At 41.1% G+C, this 17,527-nt stretch overlaps 2 protein-coding genes across 7 annotated transcripts in view; both read left to right on the top strand.

Moving 5' to 3' along the window:
• The first annotated feature begins 102 nt into the window (after positions 1-102).
• dhh (desert hedgehog signaling molecule) lies at positions 103-5,127 on the top strand. The gene is made up of 3 exons (XM_030733695.1): positions 103-1,129; positions 3,393-3,654; positions 3,801-5,127. The coding sequence occupies exons 1-3, from the start codon at positions 821-823 to the stop codon at positions 4,619-4,621; spliced, it is 1,392 nt and encodes a 463-aa protein (XP_030589555.1). The 5' UTR covers positions 103-820; the 3' UTR covers positions 4,622-5,127.
• A 3,378-nt stretch (positions 5,128-8,505) lies between these two features.
• kmt2d (lysine (K)-specific methyltransferase 2D) overlaps positions 8,506-17,527 on the top strand; it is a 28,631-nt gene continuing 19,609 nt past the window's right edge. For 2 of the 6 annotated variants that reach the window (XM_030734162.1, XM_030734168.1), the window contains exons 1-19: positions 8,506-9,081; positions 11,384-11,466; positions 11,919-12,027; positions 12,154-12,356; positions 12,516-12,625; positions 12,714-12,876; positions 13,285-13,456; positions 13,551-13,665; positions 13,861-14,039; positions 14,137-14,438; positions 14,579-14,698; positions 14,805-15,613; positions 15,742-15,861; positions 15,983-16,096; positions 16,234-16,338; positions 16,422-16,603; positions 16,872-17,036; positions 17,197-17,306; positions 17,479-17,523. In XM_030734162.1, coding sequence (XP_030590022.1) covers positions 11,418-11,466; positions 11,919-12,027; positions 12,154-12,356; positions 12,516-12,625; positions 12,714-12,876; positions 13,285-13,456; positions 13,551-13,665; positions 13,861-14,039; positions 14,137-14,438; positions 14,579-14,698; positions 14,805-15,613; positions 15,742-15,861; positions 15,983-16,096; positions 16,234-16,338; positions 16,422-16,603; positions 16,872-17,036; positions 17,197-17,306; positions 17,479-17,523 — 3,172 coding nt within the window. In that variant the 5' untranslated portion in view covers positions 8,506-9,081; positions 11,384-11,417. Of the gene's footprint in view, positions 9,082-9,260; positions 9,324-9,936; positions 9,956-10,773; positions 10,854-11,383; positions 11,467-11,918; positions 12,028-12,153; positions 12,357-12,515; positions 12,626-12,713; positions 12,877-13,284; positions 13,457-13,550; positions 13,666-13,860; positions 14,040-14,136; positions 14,439-14,578; positions 14,699-14,804; positions 15,614-15,741; positions 15,862-15,982; positions 16,097-16,233; positions 16,339-16,421; positions 16,604-16,871; positions 17,037-17,196; positions 17,307-17,478; positions 17,524-17,527 lie in introns of those variants that run through there. The other 4 variants (XM_030734167.1, XM_030734163.1, XM_030734164.1 and 1 more) reach the window with 4 other exon arrangements.

Below are 17,527 nucleotides of genomic sequence, written 5' to 3' on the forward strand. Positions count from 1 at the left end.
TCAAATGATATGTTCTTTATATAGATGGATGGATGGAGGCGTGTGCTGCCGCGGTGGGAGCGCGCAGAGGAAGGGAGGGCAATCTTGTCCGGACGCTAATAAGAACCAATGGCTGGCGCAAGGTGGTCAGGAGCGCTGAAACGCGACAAAAGACGGTGGACGAAGCAGACAAGGAAAAAAAAAAAGAAAGAAGTGCCGATAGGGGCATAGCTTGATGGACAAAAGGGACAGGAGCTTCATAGGAGCGCCCAGAGAAATTCCAGAGTCAGGGAACTATCGGGCTTTGGGTGTGCGTCAGTTTGTGCGTCCAGTCCAGGAGGCAGCGTGGAGAGAGAGAGAGGCGGTAAGTGAGCAGAAATCCACAAAAACACCTGCGTCAAGACAGGCACCTCTGGAGGATGTTTGAAGATGATTTTTCAGCTCACAAGAGACGCAAGACAAGATTGCAAGAGATCCGACTGATCCGTGTTGAAATTTTTAAAACCTCCAAAGAGCCTACATTTTTATATTTTGGGTAACATAACGCATGCCAGACTTCAGCAGTAGACCTCAGCCAATCAGATCGCACAGTCACCAAAACAGTGAAGCACTCGCGTTGCATTTTATTTATTTATTTTTTTTTTGATTAAGCGAAAACACAGTGATAAGAAGTAACCTACATGCCCCACCACGCTGTTAGTCTCTGGGCTAAAAATATCATCTCTAATGATCCATGATTTGGAATGGACCAAGATCTGACCCTCATTCACTTGCTATCACACCTGGGCTAACACTGCAGACACTGTGAGGCACTGACTTCTGGGAGACCCAACCCTCCTCAATGAAGCAGTTCTGGTGGGCCCATTTGGCACAGCTCAGTCTGGTTGCTGTGTGGACTTTTATATGGCTGGTCCAGGGATGTGGACCAGGCCCGCGATACGGCACCCGTCCCAGGCCCAGAAAGCTCACAGCTATGCGCCTCAAGCAGTTTTTCCCCAACTTATCAGAGAACAACCTGGGGGCCAGTGGGAGAGCAGAGGGCAAGATCGCACGCAACTCTGAGCGTTTCAATGAACTTGTGTCCAATTACAACCCAGACATTGTCTTCAAGGACGAGGAGAACACCGGCGCAGACCGCTTAATGACTAAGGTGAGACTAGTGTTGAGCTGGGTTATCTAATACAATGGTAACAATAATTTCCATTATTTCCAGTGGTCGCTGGCGACTGTTGTTTAGTAAGTAGAATAAATGCGGAAACATGCAGCACCAGATTGACTAAGGGATGCTCTGATTGGACAGTGCCTTTGCTGGATGGTTGACCAGCTAAATTCACCTGAAGGGACAAACTGCAGTTTGCAGCTTGTTCTCTTCCGCTGCATCATCACACCTCCAAATCAAGTGATATAATCCCGTTCATTAATTTTCTGTACTATTCACTGCCTGCCCTTGCCAGTCTGTTAATAGATAAAAATGCTCAACACAGGCTAAGTTTTAACCAAGTCTTACTTCACTTTTTTTTTTTTTTTTTTTTTTTTTTAAAGCTAAGAAGATAAGGATGTAATTCAACACTACCCTTAAGAGGCTGAGTTCCCCTACAGGAACACTTCCTTTTAATCTTTAACCAAAGTCTTTGTTATTGGAAATAAAACACTTCCCATTACAGGTTCTCAGTGTGCCTAGCAGAAGAAGAATCCAGGCTGGGCACTTAAATTCCTGATTGATTACTGAGGATAGGTAGCCAAATTTACAGTGCCTTGAAAAGACAGTCCATGGCCTCAAGGATTTAAGATCCGGGCAGCTTTCAAGTACTTTCAAACAAGACATTTGGAATGCCACACTTCTGAATGTGAACACAGGCTACACTCACACTCAGATACTCAGCAGTTTTGGCTACTACGGCCTTGTGTGATTGTTTAGGATATTAATCTGTGTTCATTCTCCTCCCGTAGTGATTGTATGTGAGGGAAATCTGTGGTTGTATATGTGTGCCCTCCTGATACCCAGTTTGAGTGTGTGTGTGTGCATGTGCCCCTTTTTTTTTTGCGCAGATGTGAAAGACGTTCTTTGTGCGTCATTTGGAGACTCAGAAGGGTCGCCTATACAAAATTCCCTCCTACTGAAGTAATGGCACCGTCGGAAAAGCGACTATTGTAGTTGTGACAATGAAATGCCTCTCTTCAATGGCACTGCGAGATAAATGTACCCAGTTTGTTTTCTGTCCCTCTCTCTTTTTCTCACTCTTGCTGTCACATTCCCAAGTCCATGCCCATACATTCTTCCCCTCTGCCCTCTCTTTTTAGTCCCAACCTCAGGCCTCCACCACACTGCTTTCTTCTCTCTCAACTTCAGCTCCCATCATTTTCTGTCACTTTCTCTTTCGACTGCGTGACGTTATTTGTTCAAGATGAGCTTTATTGTCATAATTACAGGTTTCAAAACCTGCTACAATGCAAGTCACAAGATGGTGCCGTTCAGTAGATGTATGACTGTATCACCTCGGATGCTGACGTCATTATTTTTCAGTCTGCTATTTTGCAACAATGCTGACACAGTCTGTAACATTATGGCCCACGGGGGTGTTAGGAGTCGCTGTGCACATATTTGATCACATGTCTCAGGGGTGAAACTGAGAAACTCAAGCCTGGAACAATCTGGAAAGGCAGAGAATGGCCTTGATTATTCTGTCACCCTGTTGAAAAGGCCAAGGAATGTGCCAAACTGGCTACAGTAGGGTTTGTTCTTGTACTCTGATTGTTTGAGCAAGGTTGAGATGGCCTTTAGCAGAGTAGAGGAGGAACTGTGTGATGATGCCAGCTGACTAACAATCATAACCTGGGAGCCAGTGACAGAACTGGACAGTACTGGAATCACTGTCTGCTGAGGCGCACTGAAATCACTTTATGGAATTAGGCGTAGAACCACATATTGTGCATACCTTTTTTTTTCTGCCTTTTGTTAGGCATTGTTAATATTTATAACTGTCTATCACTTGCACTTTAATTTGGTGCCAGTACTGTACATGACATCCAGTTTTCTGTTATAGACAAATTGAGAACTCCTTTAAAAAAAAAACAAAAAAACATAAAAATCCAAACACATGCAAAATGAATTCAATTCAATTCAATTTTATTTATATAGCGCCAAATCACAACAAACAGTCGCCTCAAGGCGCTTTGTATTGTGGGTAAAGACCCTACAATAATACAGAGAAAACGAATGTACAAAGATATTCTGAAAACCTAAAAATCAACCATCTAACCCATCCCTTATGTTCCTGTGTTAGCTTGGGATTTCTGAGAAACACAGTACTGAGTGAAGACAAGTTTGTTTTTTTTTTGTTTTTTTTCTATGTTGCTTCTAATTGTAAGCGTTCCAAAATAAACATCTCCCATCTATCTCATTCTGCCCCTAGCGATGTAAGGAGTGTTTGAACAGGTTGGCTATTGCAGTGATGAACCAGTGGCCAGGGATACACTTGCGTGTGACAGAGGCCTGGGATGAAGATGGTAACCATCCTCCTGGCTCTCTGCACTATGAAGGCCGGGCTGTGGATATAACCACGTCTGATAGAAGACCTGATAAGTATGGTATCCTGGCCCAGCTGGCTGTGGAGGCAGGCTTTGACTGGGTCCACTATGAGTCCAAACATCGCGTCCACTGCTCCGTAAAAGCTGGTAAGTTTAAGAAGGACACTCTCATTAAAGGTCATGCTAGTAAAAATTGCTTTACTTCAATGTGAAATGTATCAGGATATTTAAGACTAAAAAAGGAACACAGTAAGTTTAGTCATCTTGGCTTTTTTCTGTTGATTCTCCTGCAGATCATTCTCTTGCTGTGGAGAAAGGTGGCTGTTTCCCAGGCTGGGCCTGGGTAACTGTTGCTGGAGGGATGCAGAAGACCCTGTCATCACTTTCTCCTGGGGACAGAGTCATGGCCCTATCTGGGACAGGCCAAGTCGTGTATAGCCAAGTCCTCTTGTTTCTCCATCAGGATCAACAAAGCTGGTCTACTTTTCTGTCTCTGGAGACAGAAGATGGACATAGATTGGCCCTTACTGCAAATCACTTGCTCTTTTTAGACCCACACTGCAGACAAGACAACAGTGAGTACCAGGGTCAATTTGCAAGCAGGGCCAGACCAGGAGACTGTGTTCTCATCCATACAGCAGAGCAGCAAGTACATCCATCCCAAATCATATCAGTTTCACTAACGGAAAGTCTGGGAGTGTATGCACCATTGACAGAAGCTGGAACTTTGTTTGTTGATGGTGTGCTGGCATCCAGCTACGCACTGGTGGAGGACCACAGACTCGCACACTGGGCTTTTGGACCTCTGCGACTCTTCTTCTCGTTCGAGCAGCTACTTTGGGGGGAAAAGGCAGAAGAACAGCAGGACACTGACAGTCAAAAAAGTTGCACTAAAACTCCAATACATGTTAGCACTTTGGCTACAAGGGACAAAGCAGGTGTGTATCTGAATAATGGCATTTTGATCAAGCAAATCAATCTGAGTGAGCCTCTGAGGATAGAAACTAAAGAGAAGCAGCCCTTGCAAACACAGTCATCAGAGGTGCATTGGTATGCTAGATTACTCTACAGTTTTGGATGTATTCTTTTAGACTCCAAGTCATTTCATCCTTAAAAACTAAAATCTATGCACACTTAATACATGCCATAGCCTACTGCTCCTTTGATACAATACGCTAACACCTCCAATTCCTTTCTTAAAGGATTGAAAGACACTGGAAATGCTTTTGCTAGCTTTTTTTTTTCCACTATTTCTTTTTTTTTTGTATAATAATCTGTCATATTATACATGCTAACAACTGTATAAGAAACTGAACATGATGAGACACTTTGAGCATGTTAATATAAAAACAGTAAAACCAAATGACTGTATCATAGTTTTGTTTTGGATTTTTTTTTTGTATGTTTTTTATTTCAGCTATATATGTAAAAATATATATTCTATTGGGACAAGAATTAAATCCCTGAATAATAGAATCTTTATTTTTGTACTTTCCGAATCATAATATATAAATATAAATGTTTTGTTTTATTATAATTTTTCTACTACTACATGTGCTGCATGCCCTTGCTTGTTTTCATGTCATAAATCAAATTAAAATGGAATTTTATGAAATGGCAGCCTGCTTTTTCTTTTCAGCTCTGGAACAGATTTTGCATGTCAAGCTGATTTTTATATTTTACTTATTAAGCAAAAATTAGTTGCGCTCTGTGGACAAAACAGAGATATGACAAGGAAATGATACGTCCCAGCACTTACAGTCGAGTTAATGTATGTTGTGTAACCCTCTGTGGAAATCCAGGTTAATGAAAAGCCCAGAGTGCTTAATATTCCCCCACACTGTGCAAACACTCTTAACTTTATCACAGTCACAGATCTTTGCTTTCCAAGGGCCACTTTAGGGTTTTTAAGGTTTCTTAAAATCTTACTGACAACACATCAGTTTGTCACAATTATCTGTTAACTGCGTCACACATTGTTTATGCTGTTTTCTGTTACATCCCGCTTGTGCATTCCAAAAAAAATTCTAGTCTGTCCTACAAAGTACTTTGTGACTTCCTACAGAGAGAATAAAATAATACTACTAAACATCTACTTTTTACAGGTTTCAAGTAAACTAATTTTTCCAAGGTTCATAATAAAGTGTAATTCTCTGTTCTGGACTAGTCTGAGGCTATACACCCCCCTTGTGGAGGAACTGAATTTCTGCACAAAAACGGCAAATACTCTTGATCATCTCTAATTAAACAGCCCTCAATTTGATTCATAACAGTTGTGGTAGAGTAGCTACTGGTGACAATGTTTACAATGAGATATTAATTTTTAAATGCACCTTTTAAGCAGGAGAACTTTGTTTCAACAGCAGACTATGGCAAAGGGGGCACTCCATACTATGTTAACAGAAATATGAACTCAAGACCAATTAATATTAATAAATCAAACCACAAAACAGACTAAACTCTATGTAATAAAAGTAACTTGGATTGTTTATTTTAACTATCATTATTACTCTTGTACCAGAATATATTCTCTTCTTTCTGTTCTGTTGTAAACATCTGTGAAGGTATTCCAGGGGATTATCCTTGAGATACAGGAGGCAGATGGGAAAGCATCGGCTTCACAGACTGGCCAATAGGAGAGACTCGGTGCCCTAATACCACCCTCCACGTACATCCATCAGCCAATCAGTAACTGTCTTTCAACCAGTCTCAGCCGCCCCAAAATCTAATCCAATCTTACTAAAGCTGAATGGGGAGTTAACTAATCCTGTCAGGGGGCTCAGTAATAACCTCTTTTCAAAATGGAAACATGCACTCCCCACATTCAGGCACTGAGAAAGTCAACAAGGAGTTGACTGAATATTACCATTTGTAACAGAAACAAGTGTCAGTGGTGAGTGGCAAAAGTGAGGACGTTTTGTGGTTTTGAGTGATAAAAAAAAAAAAAATCAACAAAAGACATTTTTTGCCAACATTTCCATTTTTTTAATTTTTTTTTATTAGCAAATGGATTTAAGTGTTTTCATTTTTGTCAATGCAAATAGCTCCTGGCAACCTAATTATAGCATTACATCACATTCTTCAGGTGTGTTAACTGTAAGATGGCTCCGAACAAACAATGATAAATTGGATTGAAAAAAAAAAAAAAGCCCACAAAGAACATTTTATTATAGATTCGGGTCACACTCAGAAGTCCATTCCTTATTTATTTGTCTTGAATGCATTCACTCAGCTTAAAATTATTATTTAAACATTATTCTCTTCCGTGGCCTAATCTAAACCCCGACGTAAATCTATGCCTCTGCGCATGTGAAATTAATGCATAAATTTACCAGTGCAGGGTTAACTGCAGATCACCCCCCTGCAGCAGGTACACAAGAATGAATTAAGAATTCAGATCCGTCACATTAACTTCACATTTGTGACATTCAGCACACACAAAAAAAAGATACTTTCATTTGCTCCCTTATTCACAAGGGTCAGCCACAGCATGGAACTCCACATTTTTAATGTGCCAGAGTTTTCACACCAGATGCCCTTCCTGATGCAACCCCAAAGCGATTTTTCTCCTCAGTTACTTAAAAATGTTGAGTTATAAGTAAGGTATATACTGTACCTGTAACACTTGGGCAGAATAAGAGTTAAACAGTGGCAGATAAAACCTATGACCTTCTAGCAATGGGACCCAACCTAATTTTCTGTAGGTTCACTGGATCATCTCAATGACATCCAACCTTTACTGTGTGTATGTACTGCCACGGGCTCCTGGTGTTTCAGTGTGGGTCATGAAAGTGTGACAGGAGGAGGTCAATGTCTTGATTTAATTAGAGCTGCAGATATACTATCATCTTTATAGTCCACAGATCCCACAAAGTGTAGGATTTAACACACTATAAATTTCTACAGTTATCTGCAAAATAACCAATTTACTGTCATGCAGAGTTTACAAGTAACTTGCCACCACTCAGTAATAGTCTTACAGCAGATTTCAAGATAGCTTTCTTGAACTTTGTCTCTGGTATTTGTACCACTGTAGTTTTCTTGGTGATAAAACAAAAATAAAGAAGGGGGAATGGGGGGGGGGGGGGCACCATACCTGCTGACAAGAGATGTGGCTTGGTCACCTTCTTTAACATTACCATTGCACTTTATTCTTATCTGCAAATCAGATTTTTGTTAGTATTACAATAGTAAATATTTTAATGGAAAGGTCATCCACACCGTGATCAGATAGAAGATTTAAGGTGTCTGCTTAAAGGCTGGGCGTTTTAACAAAATAAATTATTGTTACTCCTGTTTTTTTTTTTATTTTAAGAGTCATCCTTCCTTGAAAGACGTTTATCATATTGCAAAACAGAACAATGAACGATTACACCATGCAATAGTTGAAAATGCGCGACCTGCTGAAAACTTTTTTTTTTTTAGATCATCGATTACAACTCATCAATTACATACGTTACCGTTTTACAGAAGCTCCAGCCAAATGCGCAATGACCAGCATAAAAACAGGCGGAAAAAAAAAAATCATTAAACATAATGAACACATTTGTTTTATCAATTATAAAAATGAATTTGCACCACGACAAATGTAACCTAATTGAACAAACACAGATCGTGGCCCATCACTTAAACAAGCAAACCATTCATCAGCATGCATGTGCACAGCAGCTTACAATCATAACAGTCTAATGAAAAATGGCTTCCCTGGATGCGAAAATCAAAATGACCTAATATCTAATATCCACCATATTTCACTGGTCAGCGCTCACCAGATTAAAATCTAGCGTGCTAAAAACTGTCAACCTCGCACAGGGTTATTCAGCTATTTGCTCAAGCTCTTACAAGTTAAGCAGTAACTAGTAACAAATATAATTTCTCCCCGTTGGTTTGCATGAATTAATTTTTTGACGTAGTTGTTATTAGCTGGCGCTGCTAGCAGCGGTTAGCCACTTGGCAGAACAGCCGTCTCAGGACGCAAAGTGAAGAAGAGATGCTAAGTGACCCCACACAAGGGTATCCATGCAAAGTTGATCCGCAGATTTAGGTAGATGAAAAGTCTGCAGTCGACTAACACTTAAAGAAAAATATACTTTTAGTGGCTTGCCAACAAAGTTCAGCGCTGTAATTTTCGCATACACTGTTTGGTGCAAACTTGGAATAGCTTTTAACAACCTCGCGAGTGAGATTCCAGAGCAGAGCAAAAAGCTAGCTGATGTTAGCCTTTCCGGCTAAAATCCAGAAGCAAGGAAAAGTCGTTAAGTTTGTTGATTCATTGCATGAAGCCGGGGGATCTTTTCGAGACTTGTCTCTGCGGCTAACAGTTCCCCTGGTAGTATACGACCACACTCTACACAAAAGCTCAAGCCGCTTGTTAGCTAATGGCATTATCCATCTAGCTAGCACCACCGCTCAGCCTGCCTTCCGCCGACGTGCACTTCCCCCCCACTCTGACTCCAGCCGGCTAGCCACAGCGTTAGTCCGGTGCATAAAATGAAGCGACCATCAGCATTTTGGGACGCTGTGTGGCTCTGTGGATTTTGCTGATACATGAGGAGAAGATATTGCTTTTGTGAGGTGAGCTGTTTTGATTGTGGCTCTTTTGAACTTCTTACCTAAAGACACGCCAACCCTGACCTTAGACCGGGTGTTAGCGCTACACTCGGTAGCGTTTAGCTGTTAGCTTCAACTGGATGGGACTGTGTAATTGCTGGAGAAGTAGCAAATGTTACCTGGGAGCTAACTTTAGGTTGAAATATGTTATACGCGGACTGTTTCCGCGCCATTATAGGCGGTGTAGCAGGTTAACATTTTTAAAGGTAAGTTCGTGTGCGTGGGATTTTTATGTATTTTCTGTAGTTTTGTCTCTTTTGGAAGACTTTGCAGCTACGTCACTGTTGGTAGTTTTTAGCTTTTCCGTTTCAGCCTGCCGCCAGTGACATGGACATGGAAATTTTCTGGACAGAACCAACCCTTTGAAGTCGATGTTTACATTGAGAAATAGTGCTTAGCGCTGCAGTTATTCAGCTGTAAAATATCAGTATTTTTTTTCTTTGTTCTTTACAGTGACCCTGTAACAAATCGCAGTTGCTATTGGTAAACAGTGTAAACGAAGAGTAAACAGCTTTACCGTGCAAGTTAATTTGTAATATTAACACTTTTAACGTCAACTTCGCTAGCCAGGATGTTATAAGACGTTTACTCAGCCGTCGTAGCGGTACTTTTTTGCCCTGCGCGTTACTAACTGTATTTTGGAGACAAAGTATATACGGTATCCACATGAACCGTGATATAAGGTCAGTTAGATTTAGGACGTCTAGTTTGTTGTCATGAGGAGAGTGCGTTTCTAGTGCCGTCGAGTGTGTTTAATACGGACGTGCAATCTTAACGTTTCATTTCGTGCAGTTACCCAGTTGCGATCTTCAGCTAGTAGCAGCGTTTGTGCGATCTGGTAATGATGCAGCACCATGCATTGTGATAGTACTTTTAGTCGTGTTAAGTTTAAATTGTTTGGGAGTTGTTTTTTCTTTTTGGTCCTACTAATAGAAAAGACATTCAAAACACCCCCGAGTGATTTTGATGATGATGCATCTACTTTTGTTATTGGTTAGTGCTGCATTATGTACGTTCAATTTCTGTTCGTAATAATAAGTGATGCTTTCTGTGCATGAACCACTAGAAAAACCCAGCCGCCCTGAGACTGGGATCCGCTTCCAGCTGCCCCCGTGAGAATGAAAAGGAAACATTACGAAATGTGTATGACAGCGTTGGGCCACAGGAAAGCTTTTTCCTCAAGTATGATGGCACAATTTTGATTTTGTAACTCGTGAAAAAAAAAATGCTCTTCTGCATTGGATTTGTACTTTAAAGCCATCGTCGCACTTATTTAACAACATCGCATCGCTGTCGATTGTTTCGGTTGTCATTTTCGCTTTCGCGATCATACTTATAAATACTGGCGAAGCTGTAATATACCAAAAACACACGAACTACCATGCGAATTGAAGTCGGCCGACCTCTTTTAAAATATCTCTTAATAGCTTTAAACGTTACATTCAGGTGAATGCTTCGTTTCATTAGCTGTGTGGGCAAAATATGGTGAGGCCCTCGCTGTTTGTTTTACAGTATTTTTGTTAATGGCGAGAACCTCGCAGCGGAACTATGATGCTAGCGAAGAGGTTCTGCACGAAAGGAGCCCCGCTGCAACAGGAAGCTCCACACACGGAAGTTGTATGTTCTTTGTGTATCCCGATTTATGGTTGTTTTATTTAGCAAAACACCATTTTAGTTGTAACATTTCGCGCTTTTCCGCCAAAACAGCTTGACCGATTTGGATTATGAATTGCTGGGTAAATAACTCGAGCTGTTAAAGCGCTTTTCGGATTGATCGTGCTCTTATAACCTTTACGCTGTTTTTACGAGTTTGCGAAAAAGCTCGATTGTATTGGTAGTAATATTATTGAGATAAATGCAAGGAAATCATCTTTAAAAAAAAAAAAAAAGCAGCAGATATTATTACTTAGTTGTGTTGTTGGTTTTTATATTAAAAGTGGTTTTGGATGCACAGAGCAGCTAGTGTGTGCATGTTGTGGCAGATGAAGATGGCTTTTTATAATACATATGTTGGCTTATGAACATTGGTGGTTTCTGCCTTAGTAAGTGAGAACCTGGAGACCACTTATCCGTTCAGTTTTTATATATGAGAAAAGAGGGAAAGTATTTATTTTGGTTTTAATTTTTCCCTCTGTATTATGTGATGAAAATGACACTGGCATTTTAAAAAATCAGGCTCAAAGATTTATTTATTTTTTTTGTGGAATAACTATTTTATTTATGATCAGCATTCACAAACTGTCGCTACTTTGTTTTTAAATTGCAGATCTCTGTCAGGGAGGTCAAAATCAGTACGGGGGATGGACGAGCAGAAAACAAACTGCGAAGAGAATGACTCTGAACCAACAGGTAATGTATTTTTTGTTCTCTGTACACTCTTCTGCATGTGTATAAATATAATGGTGTGCTTTTGCCTTGTAAGAGAAATACACATAGCTGAGAATAAAAGCAGATCTTTGGATTTACCTGAAATAGTAATTTTTTAATTGAAGGTGATAACAGCCCAACAAATTTGAATTATTGTTTTTTGGTTTTTTTTTGTGTAGTGTAGTGGTTTACACATTCACCTAACAAGTGAAAAGATCCTCAGTTCAATCCTAGAAGGAGATGCAGATCCTTTGGGGTTGCGTCAGGAAGAGCATTTAGTGTTAAAATCTTTGCCAAATTTAATATGCGAAGCAACCCACTGTGAATAAGAGAGCAACCAAAAGTTGCTATTTGTGTGTTTTGTGCATTATTGTTGAGTTTTTTGTTTTGCTTTTTTTTTTTTTTCCTTTTAAGCATTTTTTTCTCTCTTCTAGCTGATGACAATACCACTGCAAAGCAGCTTGTCTCCTCTGACGGGGAATCTAAGGTCATTCCTGCTGCTGATGAGTCGGGTGCTAATGCAGCTTCTTCTAACACATCTGTGTAAGCCCTTTATTAGATGTTACAACCTGCTGTGCTCGTTGCTTTATCCAAAGATGATGTTCATTGTTGGCACCACCACCACAAATCTGTTTACATGGTTTCAATCATTTTTGTTCTTTTGTACAGCGAGAGCGTTCGAGCCTGTGCGCTTTGTAACTGTGTGGAGCGGAGCCTGCATGGACAGCGGGAACTGAGGCACTTTGGACCATTTTCTGAGCGGCCAACCCTCAAGCCATCAGCTTCTCCACTGCCACAGCCTGGAAATGATGACCTGTCTTCCATTGGATTCTCTGATTCGCCTTGTCTGACAGCACTCCTTGATGACTCAGGTTAAAGTCAAAATAAATATTTTTGTTTTAATACTATATTTAATTGGTGTTACAATTACTTTACACATCATACACTCCATTCACTAGATGCATGGCACAAATGTGTAGAACTGAGGTTTGGTTAGATATTTTACTAATGTTGGGCTTTATTATAAACAGGGGGATGTTGGGTTCACTACTGGTGTGCAGTGTGGTCAGAGGGAGTAAAGCAGACAGAAGATGAGGAGCTGGAGAATGTGGATAAAGCTGTTATCTCAGGGACACAGCGGGTAAGTGTAGTTTTCATTAACTTGGATTAGATGTACTGGATGAAAATGTAGAGGTTAAAAAAAACTTGCTACCCTTGCTTTGCTTCAGATTTGCGCATACTGCAAAAGGCTGGGTGCAACCATTCAATGCCATGCTGAGGGCTGCTCGCGGTTCTACCACTTCCCCTGCTCAGCAGCCAGTGGATCCTTCCAGTCCATGAAGCAGTTGGTTCTCCTCTGTCTGGAGCACATAGACAAGGCAGAGGAGTTGGGTAAGTGAGACAGAAGTGTTTGTCAAAATTGTGATGTCATTGTTACCTGGAACATGCGCACAGTTTAAAACTCAGAATGTACACACATTATGAGCTGCCAGCTGCCAATTAAACAGCACAGAAGTAGAAAGGCAGAATATTTTTGCTCCGTGCATATCTGGCTCATCAAATGTGGACTGTCAGTTTGAAAATCTTTGTTATAAGCTGTCAGCTTAAAAGCAGACAAAAATAAATCGTTAACTTATCCTTTTCTAAAATTTAAAAATGTACTTTGCCTAAAACAACCATGAGTTGATTGCTAGCACCCTGCCTTGTTGTTAGTCCTTGATAATGATAATTTAAGAGGAACTGAAAAAAAAATTTTATTAGACACATTTTTTTTCTTTTTTTCCCCCCCTTTTTAAATAGCTGGTGAAGAGTCTTGGTGTGCAGTATGTGACTCAGCAGGGGAGCTCACAGATTTGCTGTTCTGCACGGGTTGTGGTCTACACTATCATGCAGCCTGTCTGGAGATTGGAGCCACACCCATCCAGAGGGCAGGATGGCAGTGCCCAGAGTGTAAAGTGTGCCAGACTTGCAGGTAAGTCAATTTTATTTATTTATTTTTAAGACCTGTGTGCCGTTTTACTTGAGATGTAATTTCACTTTTCCACTTTATTATTATTTATTTTTAGACAACCAGGGGAAGACTCCAAAATGTTGGTATGTGATGCTTGTGATAAGGGATACCACACCTTCTGTCTCCAGCCAGCCATGGATTCTCTTCCCACTGACCCATGGAAATGCAGAGTAAGTTTTCACCACTGTCCACAGAGATTCTCATATATTGAACACAGACATTTAATCAAGTTCACTTACTTTTTAAATCTTAATCTTACTTTTAAAGTGTTTCTGTTTAACAAGACATTTGTAGAAGTTTTTTTTTTTTTTCTTTCCCAGCCTGACTTTTTCATTATTTTTCCCCTATAATCTTTATTATATTAGAGATGTCGTGTATGTATGGTGTGTGGAGTCCGTGGACTAGTGCTGCCAGGTTCAGCCCAGTGGTTTGATAACTACACAGTGTGTGAGGGATGCCAGCATCACCGCAGTTCTGTATGTTGCGTGTGCAGCAAAGCTGCCAACCCATCTGTTGCTCTGCAGTGTTGCAGCATGTGCCACAGGTTAGTTTAAAATACAACAGAGGTTGCTATGACATGTGGCCATGTCAGTCTTAAATCATTTTTTAAAAAAAACAAAAAACTTAATCTTTTGTCTCAGATGGGTGCACGACGAGTGTAGTTCAGCGGGGGAGCTTCCAAAAGCTGAGATCATTTGCCTGCCTTGTAAGGAGGCTCAGCAGCACTCTGTTGCTGAACCATACACAATGAAGACGCAGACAGTAAAGACCCCTGAGGAGACTGAAGGCAACATGAAATTGGTGGAGATGGCAGTCCAAATGGATACTGAGACGATAACAGAAGAGCAGACAGACTTATCAGAAGTGACACCAGGACAGAAGGGCACATTAGAGGCGGGACAGGCTGAAGATAAGCCTGATAAAGAGGCACCCATGGACTTGGGTAAGTCTTTACTGGACTCTACATTAGACCAAACTTAAAAGAAATGTCTGTTTTGAGTTTTATTGTATTTGCATAAGAATGCAAGGGCCTTTTTTATGTCAGTGATGTTTTCTATGTAAGTGAGTTACTTTTCATTTCAGGGGTGGAGTCTACAGCTGTTCAGACAACAAACATTGTGGAGAGAACAGTGATGGGAGAGCCACACTTAGCAACAGAAGCTTTTGGTTCTGAGACACCAGCTGCTCTGCTCAAGTCTACAGGTAAACTCAAATCACACTATAGATGTACTATATTTGAAAATAAACACAAAGCAGAACCGTATTTTTCCGATGTGCTGATAATCGCGCATTCCTTCATCTCAAATAGATAATTCAACAACAGAACGCAGGGCCTCTTGTATACCTGGTGCTGAAGAGGGAGCAAAAGAGGCACAGAGTCAGATGAACCCAGCCACTGCTTCCCAGGGTCCCACAGCAGAGACACAATCTAACAACTGTAAAGTAGAACCAACACGAGTATCGCAGGAAGACCCTGAAACTATGGAGGTGGTTGAGGAGAAGCAAGAGGCTGCTCCCTCAGTTAAACAAGAACTGTCACAAGAGTTATTGAAGAGTGCATCTGGTGACATCTGTATTGCAGAACCATTCAGTAATGATCCACAGAAGTTACCAGCTTCCTCTGTCTGTGTGGTCAAAACGGAGCCTGTTTCTATGGATGAAAAGCAGGAACAAAGTCCATGTCAGGACCTCCAGTCTCCTACTCTTTCTTTATCAGTAGACACACAAGAGTCTCTCTCTGCTGCTGACATAGAGGGGAGGTTACTACCTCACTCGGAGGAGGAGGAGGAGGAGGAGGAGGAAGACGATGATGAGCAAATGAAAGGAGAAGGACACAATGAGGACATCAAGAGAAGACTGCAAGAGGTTAAGCCAGAATTGCTGCTGGATGAAATGTCCAATATGAGCCATGGTGATGAGAGCAGCAGCGGCTTTCTGGGCTCTCCAGGAGAACCCGACCCTCAGCTCTCCATGGAGTTTGGCCTTGTACCTTCCAGCCGCTCGCACACCGATAACTTGCTCACTGAGACTGATGACTCTCTTCCCTTTGAACCTCTCAGAAGTGACAGAGAAAAGGCCAAACGCAGAGGTTCCCCAGGCCGCTCAAGGGTCAAACAGGTAAGGTTGCAGTGTACTAGTCGATTTATATTTTTCGAGTATTTTTTTGGAAGCTGGCACTTTTTTTTTTTTTTTTAAATGTCGTTGTTATAACTTTACATTGAAAAGGTTCTTATGTTAAATTGCAGGGACGAAGCAGTAGTTTCCCTGGGAAGCGTAGACCTCGTGGTGGTGGTGGTGGTGGAGGGAGAGGGCGTGGTGGGAGGTCACGCCTTAAAGCTATGGCCTCCTGCATCGATGCCTTCTTGGTGAGCGTTTGCCTTCTGAACATTTTCTTTTTCTTATGTTTAACTTTTATAATGCAGTAATATTTAGTTTCTAGGATTTTCACAAATTGAAATTTTTGCATATTATTTTACACTGCCACAGCTAAGCATGACCTCAGACACTGGACTGAGTAAGGAGGAAGATGATGAAGAAGATGACACCATGCAGAACACAGTTGTTCTTTTCTCAAACACCGATAAATTTGTCCTGCTACAGGTAAAGCTCGTTTGACATACTCACTCCCCCTGTGTGCATTTGCTGTGCTGAGAGCTGCAATTGACGCATGCATATGAATGCAAATGGGCTTTTTTTGTTCCTAAAGTTCTTTTTGTTTTCTCTCTCCCATTTTTTAGGACATGTGTGTCGTATGTGGAAGTTTTGGAAAGGGTGTGGAAGGGCAGTTGCTGGCTTGTGCTCAGTGTGCCCAGTGTTACCATCCTTATTGTGTTAACAGCAAAGTAAGAACAATATTAAAGTTTGATTACATTTTCATGCCTGTGTTTTGAAAATCCAGATAGATTAAACCTGATGTCTTCTGCAGATCACCAAGACGATGCTCCGTAAGGGCTGGCGTTGTTTGGAATGTATTGTGTGTGAAGTGTGTGGAAAGGCTTCAGACCCCTCGCGTCTGCTGCTGTGTGATGACTGTGATGTCAGCTATCACACCTACTGCTTGGACCCACCCCTGCACACTGTACCCAAGGGTGGTTGGAAGTGCAAATGGTAAAAGAGGGAAAAGAAAAGAAACAAAGCTTTGTTCAGCCGTGTAGCTTTGAATTGGGTCAAATGGAAATGATTACATTAAAATTTGCATATTATGTAAAACACTGGTGGCTCAGCCTTCATTTGCAATTCAGAGGCCCATCCTTCTGTAGCAACAGAAAATTTGTTGCTCCAATCACATTGTTATCAGTAGTATATATTTTTTAATCTTGCATATTATCTGAGTAAATGTTATGAGGTACTTCACTACATCTGTACCTCTGTCCAGGTGTGTTTGCTGTGTGCAGTGTGGTTCCAACTCACCGGGTTTCCACTGCGAGTGGCAAAACAACTACACACACTGCGGGCCTTGTGCCAGCCTTGTCACCTGTCCGGTATGCCGGGAGAACTTCATGGAGGAGGAGCTGCTGCTGCAGTGTCAGTACTGCGATCGGTGGGTGCTGATTATTGCAACTACACAAACACGCAGCATAAACAGAAAATGAGAGCAGGGAAAGGATTACTTATGTATTTTTCATATCATAAATTATTCCATATCATCTTTGATTTGTTGAAAAGTGCGCCTAGCTGGGTTTTTATGTGTGCCTATGCAGATGGGTCCATGCCGTCTGTGAGAGTCTGTACACAGAGGATGAGGTGGAACAGGCTTCTGATGAGGGCTTTGCTTGCACATCCTGCACCCCATATGTTCCAAAACCTGTGGGTAAGTCTCAGATTGACAGTATTTTAAAAAATAATAATTAAATAAAAATGTGGCTTCAGAAGTGTGAGTTTTTTTTTGTTGTGTGTCTTTTTTATTTTTTATTTTATTTATTTTAACTGATGACACAATTTTCTTTTGCTTTTTCTCTCTACTTTTTGCACTTTGGTCACAGTAGTAGAGTCAGCCATTATGGCTTCTATAAAGATAAAAGAACCAGGTAA

Source organism: Archocentrus centrarchus, chromosome 7 (genome assembly GCF_007364275.1).
Source record: "Archocentrus centrarchus isolate MPI-CPG fArcCen1 chromosome 7, fArcCen1, whole genome shotgun sequence".
Classification (NCBI taxonomy): domain Eukaryota; kingdom Metazoa; phylum Chordata; class Actinopteri; order Cichliformes; family Cichlidae; genus Archocentrus; species Archocentrus centrarchus.